Source organism: Hyperoodon ampullatus (genome assembly GCF_949752795.1).
Source record: "Hyperoodon ampullatus genome assembly, chromosome: 2".
In the NCBI taxonomy this organism is placed as follows: Eukaryota; Metazoa; Chordata; class Mammalia; order Artiodactyla; family Ziphiidae; genus Hyperoodon; species Hyperoodon ampullatus.
In genome coordinates, this window is record NC_136915.1 from 129,605,375 (window position 1) to 129,631,837 (window position 26,463).

General features: G+C 38.3%; 1 protein-coding gene across 2 annotated transcripts in view; it reads left to right on the forward strand.

Annotated features, from left to right (window-relative positions):
* RGS7 (regulator of G protein signaling 7) overlaps window positions 1-26,463 on the forward strand; it is a gene marked incomplete at both ends in the record, with an annotated part of 646,678 nt that overhangs the window by 589,966 nt on the left and 30,249 nt on the right. For both annotated transcript variants that reach the window (XM_079698482.1, XM_079698483.1), the window contains 4 exons: window positions 18,262-18,336; window positions 23,403-23,501; window positions 24,714-24,775; window positions 25,783-25,893. In XM_079698482.1, the coding sequence (XP_079554608.1) occupies window positions 18,262-18,336; window positions 23,403-23,501; window positions 24,714-24,775; window positions 25,783-25,893 (347 nt within the window). The remainder of the gene's footprint in view (window positions 1-18,261; window positions 18,337-23,402; window positions 23,502-24,713; window positions 24,776-25,782; window positions 25,894-26,463) is intronic.

A 26,463-nucleotide genomic window follows, 5' to 3' on the forward strand; every position in this document is an offset into this window, starting at 1 on the left:
AAGGGGATGAGATAATCTTTTGTTCTTGCAGCTGTCCACGTAGGCCTGGTCATAATGTCCCTGTAAACCTCCAATAAGACAAATGTTATTTTCTAGTTTGCAAAGTTTTAATCTCTATATGAATGAAAAGTGTTCTGGCTTTAATGGTCAAGCCTGGGAAGCAGAGCTTTTGTGTATATTTCAGGCTATATGCAACATCCTTTTACCGAATGACAAGAGAAAGGTGAAGAGGCAGCATGAATAAGCACAAGCAACAGAGCACAGACGTTAGAGCTAAAGGAATAGATCTAATGTGGAGTCAGGTTTGTTCTTCTCTGCTACGTGCTGGCAGCTATCACCTTGGTAGGAGGCGCGCCTGGAGATGAAGGGGGTAGGGCCTGAGCTAGGTGTGAGGCAGAGCTTCTCCTTTTCTCAGTGGCCATCACTGCCCTATCAGGGTCAGGGTCAGTTCCCAAGCTGATGGAGCAGAAGTCCTGGGCGTCAGGTCCAAGCTAGCTCTATTCCCTTTAAGTGTGTGCTCTCTCTTCTCCCAGCACCTGCAACCTTGCCCCAGAGTAGAGCAGTTCTGGATCACAAGGGGCCCCTATGGGCTTTCAGCTCAGGATGAGGCACAGGTTTCAGTAGGTTTCTCACAGAAAGAGGTTTAATATGCCATCTGTGCAATTGGCAGTGATGACAGCCTTTGCTATTTCTAAGTCTCCTTTGTCTTTCACATCTGGCCACTACCCCAGCCTCCGCCAGCCCTGCCCTATTGTGGTGCTGCACTACAGCATAGGTGGGACCTTTGTGGGTACGTGTTTCAGGGTGCAGGCTGTGGCAGTCCTGCTGCCATCAGAGACTGGGGCTGCTCCTGATGACCTGCCTAAGTAAGCACCATGAATGGCCACCCCTACCACACTCAGGCGCCACTCCAGGTCCGAGTAGTCTCTGCATCCCAAGATTGAGCTCTGTCCCTGGGCATGGTTGCTCTCATTCCAGAGTGGAGCTGCTTGGTGAATTAAGCTGGGCTGAGTGTTCGCTCGGTTCAGGCTGGAGAACAGGCCAGTGTAGTGGTGGGAAACTGGGCAGCCGCTGGAGCAGTCCTTAATCTACCCTTGTAAGCAAGCAAGCAAGTGCTACTCACGAGCAGAGTCCAGGCTTCCCGCAACCCTCTTGTTAGTCCCAGTGGCCCTCCAACCAGCCAAGGGGGCTCATCTTCCTTATGTCAGACCCCAGGACTGGGATGCCCAATATGTGACTCAAAATGCTCACTCCCCAGGGTGGATCTCCACCCTTGTGTTCTTCCTTTTCCTCTGAGTCCCCTCTTGGGGCACAGGTCCCTACTTGATAATTTCTGTTCCCTTCCTACCCAATTGCATGTGGATCTTTCTTACAGCCTTGGTTGTATAGTAGTCTTTCTGCCAGTTTCACGTTCGTTTTCAGTAAGAATTGTTCCACATGTAGACATAATTTTGCTGTGTTTGTGGTGGGAGGTGAGTTCCATATCCTCCTACTAGCCATATTGATCCAAAGTCTAGATACCAGTGTTCTTAAGTGCATACACACACACTCATTCACACGCACCAAAAAACATTAAATAAAACCCATTTTGTACTTTTAACACCTACCAGTTATTAGGAAATTTCAGTCTCTAATGACAGATATTAAGACAGGCAAAGTCCCGATATTTGAGGAGCTTACTTTTCCATGGAGAAAGACAGAGTTAACAAACAAATGTAATATACAAGAGTGTTCCAGGTGGAGGTAAGTATTATGATAAAAATTTTAAAAGGTGACACGATTGGAAGGGATTGGAGGGGGGACTTTAATTCAAGTAGTCAAGTAAGGCCTCTCTGAGACCCAAATGGCAAGGGGAGGGAGCATCTAGTACAGAGGAAAGAACCTGGTAAATATGAAGAACAGAAAGAAGGGCAGTGAGATTGGAGTGAAGTTAGCAAAGGCAAAGAGGTACCAAGTGGGGTTGGAAAGGTAAACTGAGGCTGTTTATATAGCACCTCAAGGAACATGGCACAGAATTTACCATGGATCCTAAGTATGATGATAAGAGCTTAGAAGAGGAGAGTGATGATATGGCATTAGTTTCAAAAGGTCACTCTGGCTACTGTACAGAGAATAGCTTGAGGACAGAGTGAAGAAAGTTGGAAGGGAATGATGAAGACAAATCAGAAGGCTTCTGCAATAGTCCAGATGGGAGATAATGGCATCTTGGACCAGGGTGAGAACAGTGAAGATGGAGAGAAGCAGATAGATTCAAGATGTGTTTGGAGGTAAAGTTCACAATTTGATGAATCACCTGTGGGAAGTAAGGAAAAGAGAGGAGTCAGTGATGACTCCTAGGTCATGGCTTGAATATCCTGATGCATCAATGGTGGTGGCATCTACTAAAAGGAGAACTAAAAAGGAGTAGGCTGGAGGTCAGAGAAATTAAGAGTTCTGGTTTGGACATTGTTTTCCCTTTTCAGGAAACTTAACTAAGGTTAGTACTGTGTCTGGAAAGCTTTTCCCACAAAAGGCTGGGTGTAGAACAGAGTGCCTTATTATCCACTTTCAGGATTTGGCAGAGCTGCTTCCTTAAAATGCTGGCCAGTCACCCACTTCAGTTTGTTTTTCTTCCCACCTCTCAGAGCACAGAATGAATTTCCAGCTCCTGTTCTTCCTGTCATCCCCTGTCTTAGAACTCCAAGCAAATGTTTGATGTCATCTACTCTAATCCACTTAATCAGTGTGTATCATATTTATGTCCTAAGTTTTCCAAAAGGTATCATGAGAATTCATCAACATTTCATTTGCCACAGTTGTTATACTTGCTACCTCACATATCCAAAAATCAAACTCTATCCAAAACACAGCCAAGAATTAAACTCTAGAAGTCTTAACTTTTTTTAAGACTTGTTAAAACTCCCACACTTTAACTCATGTGCTTTGATAGGTTCATTTGCTAAAATGTGAGGCATTATGTTAAAGTAGTATTTGTCGGATTTCCTGACCCCTGTCAGACCCCAAGTAACAAATTAAGTGATGGGGTGTTGCTGGAGGCAAGGATACTGAGAGCAGCAAAAGTGATGACTGACAGGGAGAAGGCAGAGGCACTCTGAAATGGCATAAAATGAGATAAAATCTCAAAAGACATTGAGAATTAGGGCCACCTCACCTCATAGGCATTGTTGTCTTAAGGACAGCAAAATAAGTCTTGTTCACACTAATGACCTTGAATCAACAAGAAATTTTGCATTGCTTTGAATGCAATTATGTAAGAATTCAGGGGACGTATGGGAATTATTTTTAAAAAATTTGTCCTAAAGGTGAAAATAAAATAAAATTTTGGTATTTAGTGATAAGTATGTAATCTGGAAAATAACTTTATTTGAAACCCTCTTTTCTGACAAAACCAAATAAAGTACTTATCTTTTTCTACTTTTGGAAATCAAGTTTAAGGCAATAAAATGTGTTTCTGAAATCTATCTTCCTTTCTACAGAGGTCTTGCTAGCTGAGATTTCTGTTACATGCAGCCTTTCTCTGTGTGCCTTGCCTGTAAAGGGAGGTACACCTCTCCATGTGGAACATATGACTTAGGAGACTCTCATATCCTTTGGGATTCAAGACTATTGAATTCAAGGCCACTTTTGTAATTCAAGGCACTATTACATTCAATGTATGTAATTCATCATATATTCCAGTATATGAAGATTTCTGTGAACTTACTTGTCATTTTCTAGTTGTCTCATTGTTATCTATTGTAACAATTATTGTAAGCCTTTTGAACTTACTGTGTGTTATTTATACTAACAAAATTTTGTTTGGTTCTTCTTCACCCCCTACATAACACCATTACATCACCAGTACTAGCAATAGTAATATTTACAAAATTAAAAATTGTTTTCACCAATTCAGTAGTTAATTCATTTCCCTCCTTTTGGGCTCTTAATTTTTATGGTGTAGAAATTTGTTGTTGCCATCAGAGAGCTAGCCTAGGTTTCATTTCTTCATTCTTACATTCAATAAGCACCTTAAGAGTTAAAGTCAAACTTTTTAACTCATTTGATGATATTAAGCCTAAGGACCAGGGATTCTAAAATTCTGTGTTGCTGCTCACCCTTCTTGAATGAGATCCCAGAGAAACAACAACACAATGTGAACCAAAATGCCACTTCACTGATGGTTACAGAAGTGCCCTAGAAGCCGATCCAGAACTCCTCAGTTTATGGCAAGTTGGAGCTTGTGTTTTAAATCCAAGAGGGGTCTTTTTAGTCTCCCATTTGAAGATCTTTGCATGTCCCCAAATTGCAAGTAGATTTGTGTAAGGAAAAAATCATAGAAAGTGCTGGAGATCTGTCACTTGTGTACATGGCAGGCCAAGTGCAACAGAACAGAAGGGTCCATGCACGTCTGCCTCAGGCCTTTGTCTCTTCAAGGAGCTCATATTTTATTCAAGGTAAGTATAACAACTCAGCCTCTACTCTGTGATATTTTTTTTTATTCCTAAATGATTCTAGCTGGGAATATTTTCAGTATTTTAAAACTGAACCTGAAACATGAGTCATGCCAGTGATCACAAAAGCAAACTTGCTTGTCAGACTCCTCTTGGTAGCTTATTGAGAACTGTGACAGTCTGTGCCTACACCACAACAGCTAGTGTATAAAAGAGAAATATCACTGAAGGATGAACAGACAGTTCACAGATGTTAAATGGAAGTGGTCTGATTTCAACCAAAGCAGATTAGGAGAATGTGAAGAATAATTTAGGGAAGTACAGCAGAGGCTCTGAGTAATAGGAGGCTGCTCTACCACCCTCTTGGTAATTGACCAGTAGATAATAACCTTGCACATTCATATTGCCAATGATGATGCAAAAAGGCAAAGACCCAAAAGGGTGGACCAGAGACAGATTATTGTACAAACATTTATGCTGGAAATGATCTGAGTCATGAATCTTGATTGGGACTGCACAAAGAGCTGCATTCCAATTGGAGAATTCAGTAAATATTAAAATTGTCTGTAAATACAATCCCGGAGTCATGCTTGATTCCTGTTTTCACTTACATTTATTTCTCTCCCAGGCTTCCTCATCTCTCCCAGGCTTTCTCTTCCCAGTTGCCAAAATCTAGGAGTCATCACTGACTATTCTCTTCCCCTTAGATTCCTGACCCAACCCATCAGCAAGTTTTAACGCAGATGTGCAGATGCCATCACCATGATCTCTTACCTAAATTATTGCAATAACCCTGTAACTGCTTGCTTCCACTTTTGCCCTGACCTCATCCCAATAAACCATTCCCAAAGTAATCACGACTCCTGAGTGAGTTTTTTTTAAAATAAACTTTATTTCTTAGAGCAGTTCTAGGTCCACAGCAAAATTGAGCAGAAAGTATGGATACTTCCCATATCCCCCCCCTGCTCCCCCCCCACACAGCCACCCCCATTATCAACATCACCAGAGTGGTACATTTGTTATAACTGATGAACCTACATTGAAATATCATTGTCACCCAGAATCCATAGTTTACACTAGGGTTCACTCTTGGTATTGTACATTTTATGGGTTTGAATAAATGTATAATGACATGTATCCACCATTATAGTATGATACAGAGTAGTTTCACTCCTCCCCAAAATCCTCTGTGCTCCACCAATTCTTCCCTCCCTCTCCCCAACCCCTGGCAACCACTGATTTTTTTACTCTCTCCTTAGTTATGCCTTTTCCAGAATGTCACATAGTTGGAACCATACAATATGTAGACTTTTCAGATTGGCTTCTTTCACTAAGTAAGATGCGTATCAGTTTCTTCATGTCTTTTTATGTTTAATAGCTCATTTCTTTTTAGTGCTAAAAAATATTCCATTGCGTACCTGTACCACATTCAGCTACTGAAGGACATCTTGTTTTTAAAATTTTTATTGGAGTATAGTTGCTTTACAATATTGTGTTAGTTTCTACTGTACAACAAAGTGAATCAGATATACATATACATATATACCCTATTTTTTGGATTTCCTTCCCATTTAGGTCACCACAGAGCACTGAGTAGAGTTCCCTGTGCTATACAGTAGGTTCTCATTAGTTATCTATTTTATACATAGTATCAATAGTGTATATGTATCAGTCCCAATCTCCCAATTCATGCCACCCCCCTCCTTGGTATCCACATGTTTGTTCTCTACATCTGTGTCTCTATTTCTGCTTTGTAACTAAGGTCGTCTATACCAATTTTTTTCAGATTCCACATATATACATTAATATATGATACTTGTTTTTCTCTTTCTGACTTACTTCACTCTGTATGACAGTCTCTAGGTCCATCCACGTCTCTACAAATAACCCAATTTCGTTCCCTTTTATGGCTGACTAATATTCCATTGTATATATGTACCACATCTTTATCCATTCCTCTGATGATGGACATTTAGGTTGTTTCCGTGTCCTGGCTATTGTAAATATTGCTGCAATGAACACTGGGGTGCATGTGTATTTTTGAATTATGCTTTTCTCTAGGTAGTGGGATTTCTGGGTCACATGGTAGTTCTACTTTTAGTTCTTTAAGGAACCTCCATACTGTTCTCCATAGTGGCTGTATCAATCTAAGTTCCCACCAACAGTGCAAGAGGGTTCCCTTTTCTCCACACCCTCTCCAGCATTTATTATTTGTACATTTTGTGATGATGGCCATTCTGACCTGTGTAAGGTGATACCTCATTGTAGTTTTGATTCGTATTTCTCTAATAATTAGTGATGTTGAGCATCTTTTCATGTGTTTTGGGGCCATCTGTATGTCTTCTTTGGAGAAATGTCTATTTAAGTCTTCTGCCCATTTTTTTGATTGAGTTGTTTGTTTTTTTGATATTGAGCTGCATGAGCTGTTTGTATATTTTGGAGATTAATCCTTTCTCCATTGATTCATTTGCATATATTTTCTCCCATTCTGAGGGTTGTCTTTTCATCTTGTTTATGGTTTCTTTTGCTGTGCAAAAGCTTTTAAGTTTAATTAGGTCCCATTTGATTATTTTTGTTTTTATTCTCATTACTCTAGGAAGTGGGTCAAGAAAGATCTTGCTGTGGTTTATGGCAAAGAGCATTCTGCCTGTTTTCCTCTAAGAGTTTTATAATGTCTGGCCTTACATTTATGTCTTTAATCCATTTTCAGTTTATTTTTGTGTATGGTGTTAGGAAGTGTTCTAATTTCATTCTTTTACATGTAGCTGTCCAGTTCTTCCAGTACCATTTGTTGAAGAGGCTGTCTTTTCTCCATTAGGTAGGTTTATTCCTACGTCTTTTTGTTGTTATTGTTGCAATAGGAAATGGGACTGTTTCCTTAATTTCTGTTTCTGATCTTTTGTTGTTAGTGAATGGGAATGCAAGAGATTTCTCTGCATTAATTTTGTATCCTGCAACTTTCCAAATTCATTGATTAGCACTAGTATTTTTCTGGTGGCATCTTTAGTATTTTCTATGTATAGTATCATGTCATCTGCAAATAGTGACAGTTTTACTTCTTCTTTTCCAATTTGGATTCCTTTTATTTCTGTTTCTTCTCTGATTGCTATGACTAGCACCTCCAAAACTACGTTGCATAAGAGTGGTGAGAGTGGACATCCTTGTCCTGTTCCTGATCTTAGAGGAAATGCTTTCAGTTTTTCACCATTGAGAATGATTTTTGCTGTGGGTTTGTCCTTTACAGACTTTATTATGTTGAGGTAGGTTCCCTCTATGCCCACTTTCTGGAGAGTTATTCTCATAAATTCGTGTTGAATTTTGTCAAAAGCTTTTTCTGCATCTATTTAGATGATCATATGGTTTTTATTCTTTAGTTTGTTAATATGGTGTATCACATTGATTGATTTGCATATATTGAAGAATCCTTGCATTCCTGGGACAAAATCCCACTTGATCATGTTGTATAGTCCTTTTTTTTTTTTTTTTTGTGGTATGTGGGCCTCTCACTGTTGTGGCCTCTCCCGTTGCGGAGCACAGGCTCCGGACGCACAGGCCCAGCGGCCATGGCTCACGGGCCCAGCCGCTCCGCGGCATGTGGGATCTTCCCAGACCGGGGCACGAACCCGTTTCCCCTGCATCGGCAGGCGGACTCTCAACCACTGCGCCACCAGGGAAGCCCTGTATAGTCCTTTTAATGTGTTGTTGGATTCAGTTTGCTAGTATTTTGTTGAGGATATTTGCTTCTATGTTCATCAGGGATATTGGTCTGTAATTTTTGTGTGTGATATCTTTGGTTTTCATATCAGGGTGATGGTGGCCTCATAGAATGAATTTGGGAGTATTCCTCCATCTGCAAGTTTTTGGAAGAGTTTGAGAAGTATAGGTATTAGCTCTTCTCTAAATATTTGATAGAATTCACCTGGGAAGCCATCTGGTCCTGGACTTTTGTTTGTTGGAAGATTTTTAATTACAGTTTCAATTTCATTACTTATAATTGATCTGTTTATATTTCTAATTCTCCTGGTTCAGTCTTGGAATGTTATACCTTTCCAAGAATTTGTCCATTTCTACCAGGTTGTCCATTTTATTGGCATATAGTTGTTGTAGTAGTCTCTTTTGATCCTTTGTATTTCTGTGAAGTCAGTTGTAATTTCTCGTTTTTCATTTCTAATTTTATTGATTTGAGTCCTCTCCCTTTTTTTTCTTGATGAGTCTGGCTAAAGGTTTATCAATTTTGTTTTTCTTCTCAACGAACCAACTTTTAGTTTTATTGATCTTTGCTATTGTTTTCCTCGTTTCTATCTCATTTATTTCTGCTTTGATCTTTATTGTTTCTTTCGTTTTACTAACTTTGTGTTTTCTTTCTTCTTTCTCTAGTTGCTTTACATGTAAGGTTAGATTGTTTATTTGAGATTTTTCTTGTTTCTTGAAGTGATATTGTATTGCTGTTAACTTCCCTCTTAGACCTGCTCTTGCTGCATCCCATAGGTTTTGGGTCACAATATTTTTATTATCATTTGTTTCTATGTATTTTTTAATTTCCTCTTTGATTTCTTCAGTGATCTCTTGGTTATTTACCAGTGCACTGTTTAACCTCCATGTGTTTGAGTTTTTTACAATTTTTTTTCCTGTAATTGATTTCTAATTCCATAGCATGTGGTCAGAAAAAATGTTTGATATAATTTCAAATTTCTTAAATTTTCTGAAGCTTGATTTGTGACCCAAGATGTGATCTGTCCTGGAGAATGTTCTGTATGCATGTGAGAAGAAAGTGTATTCTTCCTCCTTCTGGTGATATGTCCTATGACTATCAATTAAATCTGTCTGGTTTATTGCATCATTTATTTGTTTTAATAAACTTAATTATTTATTTTTTTATTTTTTGGCTGCGTTGCTGCGTGCGGGCTTTCTCTAGTTGCGGCAAGTTGGGGCTACTCTTCGTTGCGGTACACAGGCTCTAGGTGGCTTCTCTTGTTGCAGAGCATGGGCTCTAGGCACACATACTTCAGTAGTTGTGGCACATGGTCTCAGTAGTTGTGGCTCATGAGCTCTAGAGCAGAGGCTCAGTAGTTGTGGCGCACAAGCTTAGTTGCTCCGTGGCATGTGGGATTTTCCCAGACCAGGGCTCAAACCAGTGGATTCTTAACCACTGTGCCATGAGGGAAGTCCCTATTGTGTCACTTAAAGCTTGTGTTTCCTTATTTATTTACCATCTAGATGATCTGTCCATTGGTGTAATTGTGGTATTAAAGTCCCCCACTATTATTGTGTTACTGTTGATTTCCCCTTTTATGGTTGTTAGCATTTGCCTTATGTATTGAGGTGCTCCTATTTTGGGTGCATAAACATTTATAACTGTTATAACTTCTTCTAGGATTGATTCCTTGATCATTACATAGTGCCCTTCCTTATCTCTTGTAACAGATTTTATTTTAAAGTGTACTTTATCTGATATGAGTATTGCTACTCCAGCTTTCTTTTGATTTCCATTTTCATGAAATATCTTTTTCCATCCCTTTGCTTTCACTCTTATGTGTCCCTAGGTCTGAAGTGGGTCTCTTGTAGACAGCATATATATGGGCCTTGTTTTTGTATCCATTCAGCTAGTCTGTGTCTTTTGGTTGGAGCATTTACTCCATTTACATTCAGGGTAATTATCAATATGTATGTTCCTATTACCATTTTCTTAATTGTTTTGGGTTTGTTATTGTAGGTCTTTTCCTTCTCTAGTGTTTCCTGCCTAGAGAAGTTCCTTTAGCATTTGTTGTAGAGCTGGTTTCTTGGTGCTGAATTCTCTTAGCTTTTGCTTCTCTGTGAATCTTTTGATCTTTCTGTTGTATATGAATGAGATCCTTGCTGGATAGAGTAATTTTTGATGTAGGTTTTTCCCTTTCAACACTTTAAATATACCCTGCCACTCCCTTCTGGCCTACAGAGTTTCTGCTGAAAGATCGGCTGATAACCTTATGGGGATTTCCCTTGTTTGTTATTTGTTGCTTTTCCCTTGCTGCTTTTAATATTTTTTTCTTTGAATTTAATTTTTGTTAGTTTGATTACTATGTGTCTTGGTGTGGTTCTCCTTGGGTTTATCCTGTATGGGACTCTCTGCACTTCTTGGACTTGGGTGGCTATTTCCTTTCCCAAGTTAGGGAATTTTTCAACTATGACTTCTTCAAATATTTTTTCATGCCCTTTCTCTTTCTCTTCTTCTTCTGGGACCCCTATAATTTGAATGTTGATGTTTAATGTTGTCCCACATGTCTCTGAGACTGTCCTCAATTCTTTTCCTTCTTTTTTCTTTATTCTGTTCCTCAGCAGTTATTTCACCAGTGTATCTTCTGGCTCACTTATTCGTTCTTCTGCCTCAGTTATTCTAATATTGATTCCTTCTAGTGTACTTTTCATCTCAGTTATTGTGTTGTTCATCTCTGTTTGTTTGTTATTTAGTTCTTCTAGATCTTTGTCAACATTTCTTATATTTTCTCGATCTGTGCCTTCATTCTATTTCCGAGATTTTTGGATCATCTTTACTATCATTACTCTGAATTCTTTTTCAGGTAGCTTGTCTATTTCCTCTTCATTTATTTGGTCTTTTGGGTTTTTACCTTGCTTTTTCACCTGTAACATATGTTTTTGTCATTTCATTTTCTTTGATGGGCGGGGCTGTGTTCCTGTCTTATTGGTTGCTTGGCCTGAGGCTTCCAGCACTGGAGTTTACTGGCAGTTGGGTACAGACTGGTCTTGGTGCTGAGATGATGATTTCCAAGTGACCTCACTTTGATTAATATTCCCTGGGGTCTGAGGTTCTTTGTTAGTCCAGTGGTTTGGACTTGGTGCTCCCACCACAGGAGCTCCAGCTCGACCCCCAGCTTGTGAACCATGATCCCACAAGCCACGTGGCACAGCCAAAAAAAAAAGGAGTATAACAGTAACAAAGAATAAAAAATAAAACTAATAAAGTAAAAAATATATTAGAAAAAAATATATAAATGAAACAACAACAAGGTAAAACAGAGCCACAATAGAAAAAAAGAAGCCAGAAAAGGCCTTGGCTGTGGGGGGTGGGGCTTAGGCAGGGGAGAGGCCTAGGCTCAGGACACTCACAGTTGGAAAGTACCCTGGGGGTGGGGCTGGGGCAGGGAGGGGCTTAGTCTGGGGGGCGGCAGGCCTAGACTCAGGACCCCGAAAATGCCCTGGGGGTGTTGGGTGGTAGATTTTAGGCTCACTCGGCCATGGGGGCCTCAGAGTGTGGAGGATCAGGCCCAGTACCCAAGCAGGCTCCATGGGGCACAATTGGGCAGGGGAAACACTGGCCACATTCCCTTCCAATCCTCTGATCCCCCAAGGTTTTCTCTCCATCCCTGTTGATTCCCTCATGGTGAGTGGGCCCCTCTGAGTGTGGGAGCGCCTCCCCTTCCCCAGCCACCCCTCAGGGTACCATTCTCATTCCACCTCCACGTCTCCTTCCCCCTTGCTCTCCCTCATGTCCTACCTGGTCACTTGGAGGTTCCTCTTGTCCCCTTAGGTGTCCAAGGTCCCCAACCAGTACCTGGTAGGTGCCCTAGTTGTGAGGAGATGCAAACTCCACATACTCCTACTCTGCCATCTTAACTGCACCCCCAGAAAATTTTAATTTTATTAAAGTTCAATTGATCTATTATTTCTTTCATGGATTGTGCCTTTGCTGTTATATTTATAAAGTCATCACCAAACCAAACATAACCTAGATTTTCTTCTATGTTATCTTCTAGGAGTTTTATAGTTTAGCATTTTACATTTAGGTCCATTTTTTTGAAAGACATAAAGCTTGAGTGAGCTTTTAAAAATCTAAAGCATACCAAGGCACTTTCATGTTTAAGACCCTCCAATGACTTCCACTTGTGTTTGGAACTGAACCAAAGATTTTATCATGGTCTATAATTTCTACCTAACTTAACCACTTTCCACAACTCCAAAGTGTCATGGTACATTTCCCTCCCCTCTGCTACAGCAGACTCCCTCATGCCTCTTGACATGTGGAATTCATTCATGAAATACATTGAATTAGGATTACTTAATTAAGAATCTATAGCCAACAAATAAGATTGAGTAGGAATCAAATGAGTAAATATTATAGAGGAACATGAATGGAAGGAATTCCAGGGTAATTGCCACAAACAACTTCTTTCAGTTTGTGTTTAGCATTTAGTAAATGGGTGGGTCAGCAAGGCTGAAAGAATTAGAGGCTAAATCAATTGGCAAGTGCCCAAAACAGAAAAAAAAAGCTTGAATTAGCTCTTTAAAAAATATCCTGAGGTTGAACACTTCAAAAATCTAGAATTATTTTGTATGAGAGTAAGGGATAATTTTAATTGAGGTACAATACATTGCAAATTGAATTTTTAAAACTGGTACAGTGTTACAGAAGGACAAATCATTTTCAATAATTTAATTGTATATGAACCAATAATTAAATATATTCAAAATTTTAATTTTCCCGGAGTCATGTCTGATTTTTAAATTTCCAGGAATATGTGTATCCCTTACTGTCAGCTCTATATGCCACCTCATTCTTAAATCTCCACTTAGGACGTTGTTTTGCCCAGTTACACATCAGCTAAAGCTGATTGAATTTAGAGAGTTGTTCTCCATTACTATTAATAGTGCTGCTCTTCACCAAGGATCCTTAAGATATCCTAAGTTATCCTGAAAACAAGTGTGCCTTCCACTACAACTAATAAAAATGCATTATGTCGAGAGGAAATAAATGATTTTTAGATGCTTTTAAATAAAATATCAATAATGAAAGCAAGAATCCCAGCTTCTGTTTTGCAACTCATTAAGACACTTAAATGAATGCTATGGCAGTAATATTTCTCAATATTATGATCATTTTGCCCCTTCAGGATTGGATTCCAAGACATTAAATTCTACTTTCAATAAATAGTATTATAGTAATGTTACAGCACAGCTTAGTTCTGTTTAAAATAAATTCATCCTTGAATTACTAGAAATAATGTATGCTTCTTTTCTAGGCCAATGTAAATACAACTTTATTATTCCTTAAATCCAACAATACTGTGTACTTAATATTATATATGTAAAATAGTACATATTTGAACATTTTTACTGAGTGCCTACTCGATAATGGTAACGTTATTTATATCTTATTGGGAAGATATGTTTTGTAGTTCAGAAAAACAATTTATGCATAGCATTTCAAGCGGATCTGCTGGCAGCTAGTGGTATATATTATGTATGCTTCAAAAAGATAACTGCCTTTTTAAAATACCAAGGCCAACAAGGTCTTATTGGGATTAAAACTGCTTAAAGGCAAAATTTTAAAAAATATTTATCTGCCATATTGGTGAGGACAAACAGAATATACATAAGAATGGACGTCTGAAATGTTCTGTTGTTGTGTAATGCCCTCTGCCAACTTCTGTCCAGTCCTTATGCTCCTACATTGCAATGATACATCTGTCTGGCATTTTTATTATATTAACAGAATATTGAGGTATGGTCATACCTTCATTTTTATTTATTTATTTATTTATTTATTTATTTATTTTTTGCGGTACGCGGGCCTCTCACTGTTGTGGCCTCTCCCGTTGCAGAGCACAGGCTCCGGACGCGCAGGCTCAGCGTCCATGGCTCACGGGCCCAGACGCTCCGTGGCATGTGGGATCCTCCTGGACCAGGGCACAAACCCGTGTCCCCTGCATCGGCAGGTGGACTCCCAACCACTGCGCCACCAGGGAAGCCACATACCTTCATTTTTATATCTTACCATTTATCACGAGATCTGACAATTAGATATAGAAATAAATTTTCTTAAAATTATTTTTAAATTCCCCCCAAAAATGTATTGCTGTATTTCATTCACCACAGTGCCTGATTTCTGAAAGCAGTTATTTTGCAAGTATCAACACTAGGTCATGACCTTAATTATTCAGAAATACACTAGACGACTGTGGGCATCTAAGCTTTTTTAATATTCAAGGATCCCCTATTTAACTTAGGTACCAGAGATCTGTCTAAGCATTAGCTGTCCTAAGAGGCTCTTTAGAAATGAAAGGAAGCTGGAAGGTCACTGAGACATGCATCCCAGGTCCAGTTTATTATTTTAACCATTTTGCCAGTAGCAAAAAATTTTGAACTGGCATATTTCTTTTTTTTTTTTTTTTTTTTGTGGTACACGGGCCTCTCACTGTTGTGGCCTCTCCCGTTGCGGAGCACAGGCTCCGGACGCGCAGGCTCAGCGGCCATGGCCCACGGGCCCAGACGCTCCGCGGCATGTGAGATCTTCCCAGACCGGGGTACGAACCCGCGTCCCCTGCATCGGCAGGCGGACTCTCAACCACTGCGCCACCAGGGAAACCCTGAACTGGCATATTTCATTAGCCTGGAATGGGAGCAGAGTTATGGGACATTACCTCAGAGTTCAGTCTTCTAATAATGTTTACTTTTAGGATCAATGCCTTCTTATTCATTTGCTGATTAATGGTGTTAAGAATTGGTTCAAATAGAATTTTAGATGTCTGCTAATGGCTCATTAACTAAGTTTTTTTTTTTACATCTCCACTGGAGTATAATTGCTCCACAGCAGTGTGTTAGCCTCTGCTCCATAACAAAGTGAATCAGTTATACATATACACATGTTCCCATATCTCTTCCCTCCTGCATCTCCCTCCCTCCCACCCTCCCCATCCCACCCCTCCAGGTGGTCACAAAGCACCGAGCTGATCTCCCTGTGCCACGCGGCCACCCCCTACCAGCCATCCACCTTACGCTTGGTATCATTAACTAAATTTGAAAGGCCATACTCTTTTAACTCTGAAAATGAAAATTCTAATTCTTTTTGAGACTGCAGTCAGATACATTCTTATGCAAGGGAAAAATATCTTTCTTTTTCGTGCCTTCAGTAGTTGACACAATTTCTGGGGCCATTTGTCAATACCCATTTGTTATGACTTGGTATGAAGTATGATTGATTTAGAATTCTAGCTTATAACAGAAGGAGTTTTCAAGTTCTATTAGTTCAGACTCCTCATGTGCATAAAGAAAATATATTTTCTGTATTTTTTATAATTGGCCAATTTTTCTCAGAAACCCATTTGAAAGATAGTTTTCAACGTGTGTGCTCTGCATGATACAATCATTTAAATCATCTGCTAGGAAACTTTTGGATAAGTGATCACACTTTTAATTTTTTTTTTCCACCTCTCCCTGCTGCTATGCAAGGTTGTTTTTGATAGCAGTTTGGGGTACAAATGTTTTATTTTTATATGATCTTCTGGCTTCTTTCTGATATCCGCTTTAGCCAGGTCAGTGGAGTCTATTCCTAGGACTGCTATCATGGGGGTACCATCTCATCTCTGGGCACTCACTGCTGGAGTTTGTGTTCCAGACATTTGCTCCCAGTGTAAAACCCCTGCACACCTCGGCCTTGGTCTCAACCTTAGGCTCCCATCCATCTGTTAATCTTGTCAGAACATCTGCCTCCTTTAGTACTGAGGCATGCAGCAAACTCTGGGTCTCTTGCCTGCTGTATGCAAGCCTCAGGAAACACTATTTCAGGCTCATCTCTCTTGCCAACTCCAATTGTAAAGATTCATGTTGGCTGTGATGACATGTGGTGATTCTTCTAGGTATATAAATGGGACTACCTATACCACCCACACGTTACAGGCTCCCTCATAATCGTCTGACGATTTCTATCACTCTTTTCTTTCCCCCTGGGGTTTCTTCTCTAGAGGAGGAAAACGAGGACACCTGTTGAGTGCTGCCTCTTCCCTTTATTTCTCTTTTTCCCCTGGTCACAGAGGGACATGCCTTCCTTCTCCTGTATATCATATCCTCATTTATCCCACTCCTTAATGTATAGAAGAAAATCTCTATGATCTATCTTGCCATGCTTGGCTCTTGATATATCGATGAGAGCTTAAAGAATTTCACTGCCCACACTTCCCTAATGAGCTTCGGGGTGGAAGGCTGCAAGGAAATGGAAATTGAATAGGAAATGAACACACATTGTTCATGTTTTAAAACATTATCTTTGTTACTTCTAGACCAATGGTTATGACTCCTGACTGCATATTAAAATCACCGGGTGGGGAGCAGTTGGTGGGGAGGCTAAAACATACTTATGCCTAGACCAGCCACAGAAAATTAAATCGGAATATCATATATTATTGATCAGCCTCATCCTGATAAAGTTTAAGTGAATTTCTCAGTGTCAGTTAGTAATAAGTCTCACCCAGGAGGGTGCTCTTCCTTCCTCCTACACTTCCAAGCAGACCACGGTGCTAAACCAGCTATTTCTAGTTTTAAATAGATATGCAAACCAAATTTATAGTTTATTTAATGTTTATAGGGCAGTGTATTATAGTCTATATATTTCATATATAACCTACAAAGAAAAAAATGATTTCTTCATTTACTTCTTTATCCCTTACACATCATGGTGGAGTTTTGTCACAATAGTTGTACTATCAGGGGAGAGTTCTTTAAGGAAAATGTCCTATGTCCTTATTATACAAAGAGCTAATCCCTATTGCTTACCAGTGCTTGTGGAGAACTTATTTCCCTAATCACATCAGTGCTGCCTTTTGCCTTTCCCTCCACCCCATCCCAACTCCTCAAAAGGATTTTTTCCACATTCATATTTCTCTGGAGTCACTTTCAAGGATAACTGATGTTTTAATGATCTTTCAATCTGTGGGGGAAAAAATAGAGAAATTGAGCAGAGGTGTGCAATGTAATAAATTTTACTAGTACCGGAGATCCCTACATCCAGTATCTAAACTTGAAAGTAAAGGAAACACAACCATGTAACTGCTAACTTCCAATCACTTCTAAAGGATAAGTGATATCTGAGGACCTTTCTAGATTTAAGATCCCAAGTATTTTTAAGTCTCCTTACTTCTGTTTCTTGATTCATATTTTCTCTCCCCTACCTCCTCTCTCTTTCTATTCCTCTTCCTTTCTCCTCCTCCCTCTTCCTTTTTCTCTCTCTTTCTCTTTTCTTCCTCCCTCCCTCTTCCTCTCTTCTTCTCCAAATAAAAAAGAAGCTTTACAGCTCTTTTTTTCTTTGCAACAGAATGATAAATCTGGCAAAGTGACACTTCTGTGATTGTCAAAAAAACAAGGAGCAGGCTGTCCACCCTTTTCCTCCAATCCACCCTGTTTTAAAGGGGTTCACCTGCCTGTGGGAAACAAAAAAGAAAGTCAGGAATTCCTGAGAAGCATGGTATATTGATTCCCATTTGCTTTCTTCATCTTCCTCATTTTAACCATTAACTCCATTGCACATTCTGTCTATAGAAAACAAATATTCCAAGTCACTGGATTTCATGAATCATTGTAGAAAAATTACTCTGGGATATGAGCTGGTTCAACTGAATGCCATTGTATTTCTAACTTAGGAGAAGCAAGCAACCATCAGTGTCTTCGTCATTAGAGAGGGTACACTCTCAGTGAAGTTGAATGCAGCTATCAGCTGGGGGTATCACCCAATTTAGTCTCTGGACACCCTTGCTTTAAATCTGTTGGGTTAGCAGCTACTAATAATACTAACACCCACTTTCACATGCAAATCTCTTGTATTTCTTTTTCCTGTTTCTCTGGGAGTTATTCTAGAATGGTATCTGAAGGCTTTTAAACTTGAGGAGTAAAAGAGTGCAAAGCATTTCATCACTGGCTACTGCTGAGAGAAGTGGCTGTGGCCATTTGAAAAGGGCGGCCAGGGACTTGTGTCATCACAGCATTTGCTCAGGTTCTGGAGAGTGAGTGAACTGATCAAAAACTTTACACCCAAAGATTCCTTTGTCTTTCTGTTTTCCATTTCTAGCCTGGATGCGTAAATACCACTGAAGTGGACATTAAGAAGTCATCCAGAATGAGAAATCCACACAAAACACGAAAGGTAAAATTGACGTTTGTTGTGCTGATCTTGGTAATGTGTTGGACTGTTTAGAGGATGTCAAACACACACAAAAAATTTTTATTCCATTTCATGAGTAACTTCTAGTATCTTCCCTGCTCTTCCTTGTTGCTTGACTGGAAGAAAATCTGGAAGTTCAAGCCCTGTACTTCTGTCAGTTCCTCTGTCCCCAGGAAATAGCCTCCATCCTGATTCTCAAGTGTACCAAGGTCCCAAAGTGGGGGGGGGGGGTGGCTGTGAAAGGAAAAGGATGCTGAGAGAAGAGCCATTAACAGAAAAATGTATCTCTTTCAGAGCTCAGGAAATGAGCAAAAGTAGGTAGAGATTATCTGAGAAAAAGTGGTACTCATGAGAGAAGGGCCTTGTTAAAGAAAAATATAAAGAAAAAAAGACATCATCATAAAGATGTTTAATTATAGATATCGTATGAGGACCATGTTTTAACATCAGAATTTAATTTATAGTGACACAACTATAGAGTAGCAGTTATAGGTTCAGGATCTCTTATGTGAGGAAGTATATAACAAAAACAAAGTGCTATTCTGAATTCAATGACATTTAATATAACTGCTTGAAAACACATAGCAGAAGTATCTACATTTTTTTAAAGTAACATATACATGTAGAAGACATTTTTATTTATTCCATAAAAAATGGTTGATGCACGTAAGAATGTCTGGCCTATAGCAATCACTCCGAAGGTCAGTGCCACTAGATCAAAGCATCCCACAACTTCAAGACCTTCTCTTCCATAGCTTTTTACTTAAGCAGCAGTTTCCAGGATATGTGTCCCAGCAGCAGGTACTAAACATTTTTTTTTTGTAGTTTTATTTCTTAATGTCTTCTTCTTCCATCCCTAGAAACATACCATTATGTTCAAAGGCCCCAATACGGTCCAAGTACCTTTTCTTTCTTGTAAGACAGTTTATCTTGATGTTAGGATAAAGAAGCCACAGGAAAAGTGCCATAAAATCCATTCAGATGAGGTGCTCAAAAGCTTTTGCCCCTAGCATATCTCTGAGAAAAAGAGGCAAAGCCAGACCAAAACAAGCCTATTGACCCCTCTCTCTTATGATCAGCCCTACTCAGTTCCTCTCATCCTCTGCTCACAGCATGGCCTGAGTGTACCGGGGCGAGCTTTGTGGAACCAAATTCAAAAATCTATCAGCTCTCCCAAAGTACATTAAGCCACTTCTCTCCACTTTCTGAATTTTGAAGAGTTCAGAGTACATTACTTTGTGTCAAGTTTCCTCCAACAGACACCAAGTGAGATATGCTCTGATTCAGAAGAAAAAGCATATGGATTGATGAGATAGAACTTAAAGATTAATAAAGTAATTGTTTACACTCTCCCTTTAGCACTATACTCAGTGATGATATCTTACCAGTGCAACACATTGCATCATTCTTTTTGAAAATTTGGGAAGCATTAGTTTGCAGTGTTTATAGCTGTTTGTACATGAAAATATTGGTATTTCTTTACTTTCATATGCAAAATGTGGAAATTTAAATTTTAATGTGTTATAAAATGGGGTAAATTATTCATATCTTAGAGCAGCACAAAAGTGTTTTAAGTAAGAAATACAATAAACTTGCAGGCAAGAGAAACTCTGCTCAAAATAGATAAAGGAGTGGAATAGTCTAAAACCTTGGGATTAGACCAGGGCAGAGTTAGCCCTGGATATTACTGGACACAGGGACTCAGACACAGGCAAAGCTCTCTCTCATTCTTCTCTAGTCTCCTTTCTCTGCCCTCCATCTGCACTGGCTTCCTCCACATGGCATCAGACATGGTCACAATCATTCTCCAGTTGAGCTGAGAATCCAAAGGAAAGAGAAATATTCCCTCCCTCATCACCAGTTAGAAAAATCCCAGAAATTCCACTCCACATAGAAAGGCATAAAAGCTTCCTGCACTCTTTAATTCTTATTTTAAAGTCCCCTCCCCTTGACCAAAAAAAAAAAAAAAAAAGTAGGAGAGAATTTTCTTAGATCTCTTCTGAAATGTAAAGTAAAATCACATATGAACAGATTTAAGTAGAAAGTCAAATCTGTTTCCTTTAATGAATAACGTATTCAGTATTCATTTGGATGATACTACATATGGAAAGTGCTGATCCAGGGACCCTGGGGAAAAAAGGCTGTGTTAATCAAGTCAAAGCATCTTGGTTTAGTAATTATCTTTGCTATTAAAATTCAAACTGGATCCCAATTAGTTAATTTGATTTTCCCCCATCTGCAAATATTAAGACACTGAGAAAATTTTATTTATCTTTCTCTCTAGCCTTACCCACCCTGTGCCAAGATTTCTAATACATTTCATTTTTCTAAAAAATGCAAATCCTCTTACATTGCAAATGATCCTCATAACTTGTCAGCCAAAATAGGATCAATATTTACCCATAAATTAAGCCCTGAACATAAAATTGCATTATTTGTGGCTATTTTCACTCTAGCCAAGAATCAAAGTTAAAAGCTATCACTGGTCCCCAGAAAATGAAGCTATCTGGGTCCAGCTATCACTGGTTGCTGAAATCATGAAAGGTAGAATTCATGATGTTTACTTACATGTAATACTAAAAAGGAAACTTCCCAGTAACCTCAGAGCCAGTGGCCAGGCTGCTGGTAGACTACTTGAAACAACACTGCCCAATGGCTTGGGTCTTATATAGAACTTCATGAAGACGATATGAAATGCATGCATATGGAAATAATCATAGAAATGTAGAACTAGAAGATAATTTAAGGATCATTTTACTTCTATGACACCATAAATTGTGGGTTTTTTTCTAGAAAATTTTCTAGAAATGTTCTAGAATTTTTCTAGAAATCTTTTAAATTATTTTAAATTTTAACCAAAAAACTTTCTGTTAGAACTGTCAGCTATCTTGTCTTAAAAGCATTTTTTTACATGAACTAGAGATTCTTATCAAAGAACTTTAAGTAATTAAAACAATGTAAACAAGAATGGAAAGTTCACACCTTAGAATCTTTTTTATTTTCTTTATCAAAAATTAGCGGGAGACAACTGAAAAAATAGCAGACATTGGAAAGTACGATTGTTTCATTATTAGTGATCTTTCACTTGCCTAATTTTGTTTGTTTGTTTTTTTGTTTGTGGTACGTGGGCCTCTCACTGCTGTGGTCTCTCCCGTTGCGGAGCACAGGCTCTGGACGCACAGGCCCAGCGGCCATGGCTCACGGGCCCAGCCGCTCTGAGGCATGTGGGATCTTCCCGGACCGGAGCACAAACCCGCGTCCCCTGCATCGGCAGGTGGACTCTCAACCACTGCGCCACCAGGGAAGCCCCACTTGCCTAATTTTTAAATAGCCACCTCAGCCGTTATTTCAGAGTTCAGAGGGTTATGTTATTTAATCAGTCTCAAAAGCAAGTAGTAGTAGTTCATGCAGGGCTTTTCTGTTTCTTCAGTGGAAATTAAGTCTCCTTTTGTTCTAGACACTATGCTTTTGTCATTCTTTTCTTTCATGATACTTATCACAGTTTTAATCATGTTTATTTGTGTGATTCTTGTGTAACCTTTAGGTTGTGAGTCCAATGAAAGAGGAAGCATACCTATTTTTGTTTATGTCTATATCCCTAATGCTTAGCATTATATCCAGCATATAGTAGGTGTTCAATAAACGTTGAATAAATGCCAAAAGGAAAGAAAAAGAAACAGTCCAATCCATTTAGTTCAGTCCTGTTAATAATTAATTCACAGCATATGTGCTACTCCTTGGGTTGAAATGTATGCCCAGTAACAAGAATTGAGTTTCAAGAGACTGGGACTATGGCAAAAGAGGGAAGATTGAAGGACCTACCAAAGATAGTCTGAAAACCAAGTCAAATATGTTAAAGATGGGCTAAGAGCAAAATAACAGGGAGTCACAAGGAAAAAGGGCCCAGGTATAGAGCCAAAAGGTTAACATTAAGAAGAGGTGGAGTCCAAGTGAAAACAGGTCAGTTAACAAAGCACATTTGAATTTAGAGTTACTGGTAAGGTTGGTGATGGGCCTGAAAATTGGCTTGGTTAAGCATCTACCCTCTGCTGATTTCAATAGTTTCTTTCCACTGTTTGGTAACTTTAATTCTGTGGGGCTCATGAAACTTTATCATGTCCTCATCCTTCATCCTCATGTCCAAAGAAAAAGTGCTCAGTAGCTACATTAAGTTCTTTATTTTAAAGTAATAATACTTTGAATTTAAACAAAAATTAATTTGGCCTCTTCCTTGAGTTGACATGTGAGATGTCTCACCTTCAGTTGGGAATGAATTTTTGTCCCTTTAAGTCCCCAGATCTTTATTTATATATACTATGGGTCTTTCTCAAAATAGAGCGTTCCTAAATAGCAGGTTTGACCTTTTGACAAAATAGTAAAGAAGCACTGGGACATTAAGAATTTCAAAGATGTGCAAAACCTTAGGGGTCATTGATGTTTGAAAATGGCACCCAATGGAACCAAATGACAAGGCCAGTATTGTAGGGTAAATAACCCAATTCTGAGATGGGAAAGTAGGAGCACTCTGGAGTGTCTTTATCATACCATCAGAGACCAAATCAGCAATGGAATTCTTAACTTAGTTTCTCTCCTTAGTACTCCATTCCTTTCCTATGTAAAACAACTCAGATTATTTTTACGCTTTTTTGGCTTATTACATTTTTATTCTATTCTATATCCACCTCTATTTTATTCTGAAATCAATATGTATTAGATGTTGTGTTATGTTGTCATTCCCCAACTTAGTACTCTCAGCCCACTCCCACACTTTATCACACTAAGCTAGTTTTTTTTCATATAATCAATTATTCTGTCAGTTAATCTAACCACGTATTTTTTTCAAAAAGCTGTGCTTCTATTTTACATCCGTATTTGTGATAGCATTTATGATAGCAGTGCCTTTTGAATTTTGATAAGAAGCTTAATCCAATATGCAGCAAAGCTTTGAGTTACCTTACAGTATATATAACACAAAACTACCTTTTAGAAAGTCTGTGACTATAAATGGTACTTTGTCCTAACATATTTTGTTTTTTATTTTGATATAGTCTGTCTATGGTCTTCAAAATGATATTAGAAGTCACAGTCCTACCCACACACCCACACCAGAAACTAAACCTCCAACAGAAGATGAGTTACAACAACAGGTGAGTCAACCTATAATAATGGTTTACAGGGTACATGGGTTACAGAGTAGCAGGCATGAAGACCAGATGTTGATGTTAATAGTAGGTATTTTAAAAACTGATTTTTAGGATTGACTGTTTCATATAGATTTGTAGTGAAAAGGTGATTTTAAGATATGTAGTCACTTGAAAATTTATCAGTATATGGAGATAGTTTTCAAAACTCTTCACTCTTTAATTCCCCAAATCCTTTTTCCTCTAACCAATTTTTTTAAATTACACACAATGATTTATAGGTGTCTCCATTATTAAGAGTTATTTTATACTCTAGAACTCTGTCTTAAAGAATGAGAAGACAAGAGGTTGGTGACATTAGGTCATGTGTTTTCCACCCCCAGTCATGTGACATGATCTTCACAAAAGAGTGCTTAATCTTGTTTCTGCAGTACTGATATCTATAAGCCTCTTGAAGTTTTCCCTCATTAGCCCTGACAAACAGTCATGGTATATATTGTTTCTTGTTTCATACATTGATCAATAGCGTTGGCTCCAAGTAATATTTAAAAGCGAACACCAAGGGTCTCATATCAAATCATACTTAAATCCCTGGGTTAGTTAAGTCATGGGACTTTTTCTCCTTTTGCTTATTTTCCCCTAATATTTTATTGTAACATGGTTTATCAATTGTGTAATACATACTTTTTCTGCTATATTTATAGTCACCATGAAGGAAAAGTAATTCAGAGAGTTTTAAATTTTCCACGTGTTATTATGTCCATGTGAGAATTTGTCCTGAAATGTTGATAAAATTATTCTTAAAACAAATATCACTGATGCTTTTGTTGGGTTAGTATTAGGAAGTAGGGTTTATTTTGAAATTATAGTAACAAATAACAAAGACATTTATTTTCTGAATTTAATGTTTGAGGGAGAAATGATTCTGATTTGGATAAATGCTAAAATTTCTACAACATTTTAAAAATAAAGTTACATTTTGTTAAAGCAGGCAGAATGTTCAAATTTTCTGCCGTTCTAAAGCAATACGGGTTATGTTTACACTCAAACAGAGTTTAACTTTTTGTTAACTCTTTTAAAGCCCTCATGTTTGATTTTTTCTACAGACCTTGAAATTTTACTGGTTGAGAACATATTCTTGTTTAGAATTGCTCAGTCTATCAGAATTTAGAGTTGAAAATTGTGAGAATGTAGCTACTTCTTTATCTCTTTTTTCAGATAAAGTATTGGCAAATACAGTTAGATAGACATCGGTTAAAAATGTCAAAAGTTGCTGATAGGTAAGTATTGCAAGACACCCATATAAATAAAAAAATTTTCATATGACAATTAAATGTGCTCAATATGGTAAGAGAACTGGTGGGAGGAGAATTGTTATAAATAATTGGAGCCCTGTAAGAAATATTATTTTCCTTTTCCTTTTTGAACATGGAAAACTTTCAAAGAGCTCTTTTGTTGTACTTCAAATGACAGAATAATCATTATTATCTTAGGTCTCTAGAGGTCCAGTCTTTGTGCAACCAGAATCAAATACAGAAGATAATTCCAAGGAGTTGAATCTTTTCACTCCTGCTAGGAGAAATGAAACTTTCAATTTATTAAGTTACCTTTTGGCAACTTAGAAGCTCTCTGTAAATTCATCTTAACATTCACACTACTCAGTTATTTTATGACTTCAGAATTTGAATTAAACTCAGATTTTATATATTTTCCTATTTTTCATTTAAATCTGTTTTTAAGGCATTCATGTTCTTCACTTTGGGGCATTGCCAAATCTTACCTCTCCAACTTTTTTCCTCTCCTTTTTCCCTTTAGTTTTTTTTTAGATACAGATTTTTTTTTTCAAAAACTTGTAGTCAGTGATTCCCCCTTTACCTAATTCCTGTAAATACTTTTGACAAAAAATTTCCGTTTAACCCCTTCTCCAAGTTGAGCTAAACTTCTCTGTTGTGCTGTGGGTGGGCTAGTTGACCAAGGATTGGAACTGACCTTTAGCACTTCCTTTTACACAGTGACCTCTTCCATTTTGTCTCATTTTAATGGTGGGATATTAATTCATATTGCTTAGGCATGGGGAGAGATGGAATCCTTAGCCATATTTGTCTTCCAAGAAGCACAATAAGTTGATGCATTAAAGTTATTGAAACATGAAAACTGCTATTGGATTTCATTCTATAAGCAAGCAAGGATTCCTTGGCCAGATGTTTTTATATTGTGTCCCTTACAAAGATCAGATAAAACCTCAGCCAGAAAACTAAGGAAAATGAAAATGTTTCTTTCTCTCGAGTCTGCTAAGTTACACGGAACAGTATGTAGAATATGACCCATTTCTTGTGCCACCTGACCCTTCTAACCCATGGTTGTCTGATGATACTACCTTCTGGGAACTTGAAGCAAGGTAATTGACATTTTCTCTTCCTTCCAAATATTTCACTTATTTCAGGGTTTGAGTGAAATAGGAAGAATCTTATGGCTGACTAATTGTAAAAGTAATTTTACTCTGTGTCTACATTAGCCATGATATAAAGCTCTTGTTCAAGGTAATGGTTTTTGAACGTTAGATATTTGCATTTATATTAGATTTGCATTTCCAGAAAGAATGGCACAAAAAATTAGAGGTGCAAGCGTTTCAAGGAAAACTAGTCAGAGTTAGGGTCTTTTGTTCTTAAAATTTAGCTCATTGTTTTTAGCTTCCTTGAAAATCTGCATAGCCACAAAAGCCCATCTATTCACGTAAAATGAATGCTACACCCATAGTTACTTAAGCCCAATACAAGTATGCCTTTATAAATTCAATTTTAAAACAAAATGAATTTACCATAAACACTCTAAGAGAAACTGACAAGAGACTGACTTCTTAAGAAAACCAAAGCACAGTTTAAGACTCCCTGGTTTCTTTCATCAGCTATATAAGGGAAGAATTATATCATCAATCTTGATGGAGTCATAAAAAGATCATTGCATACCC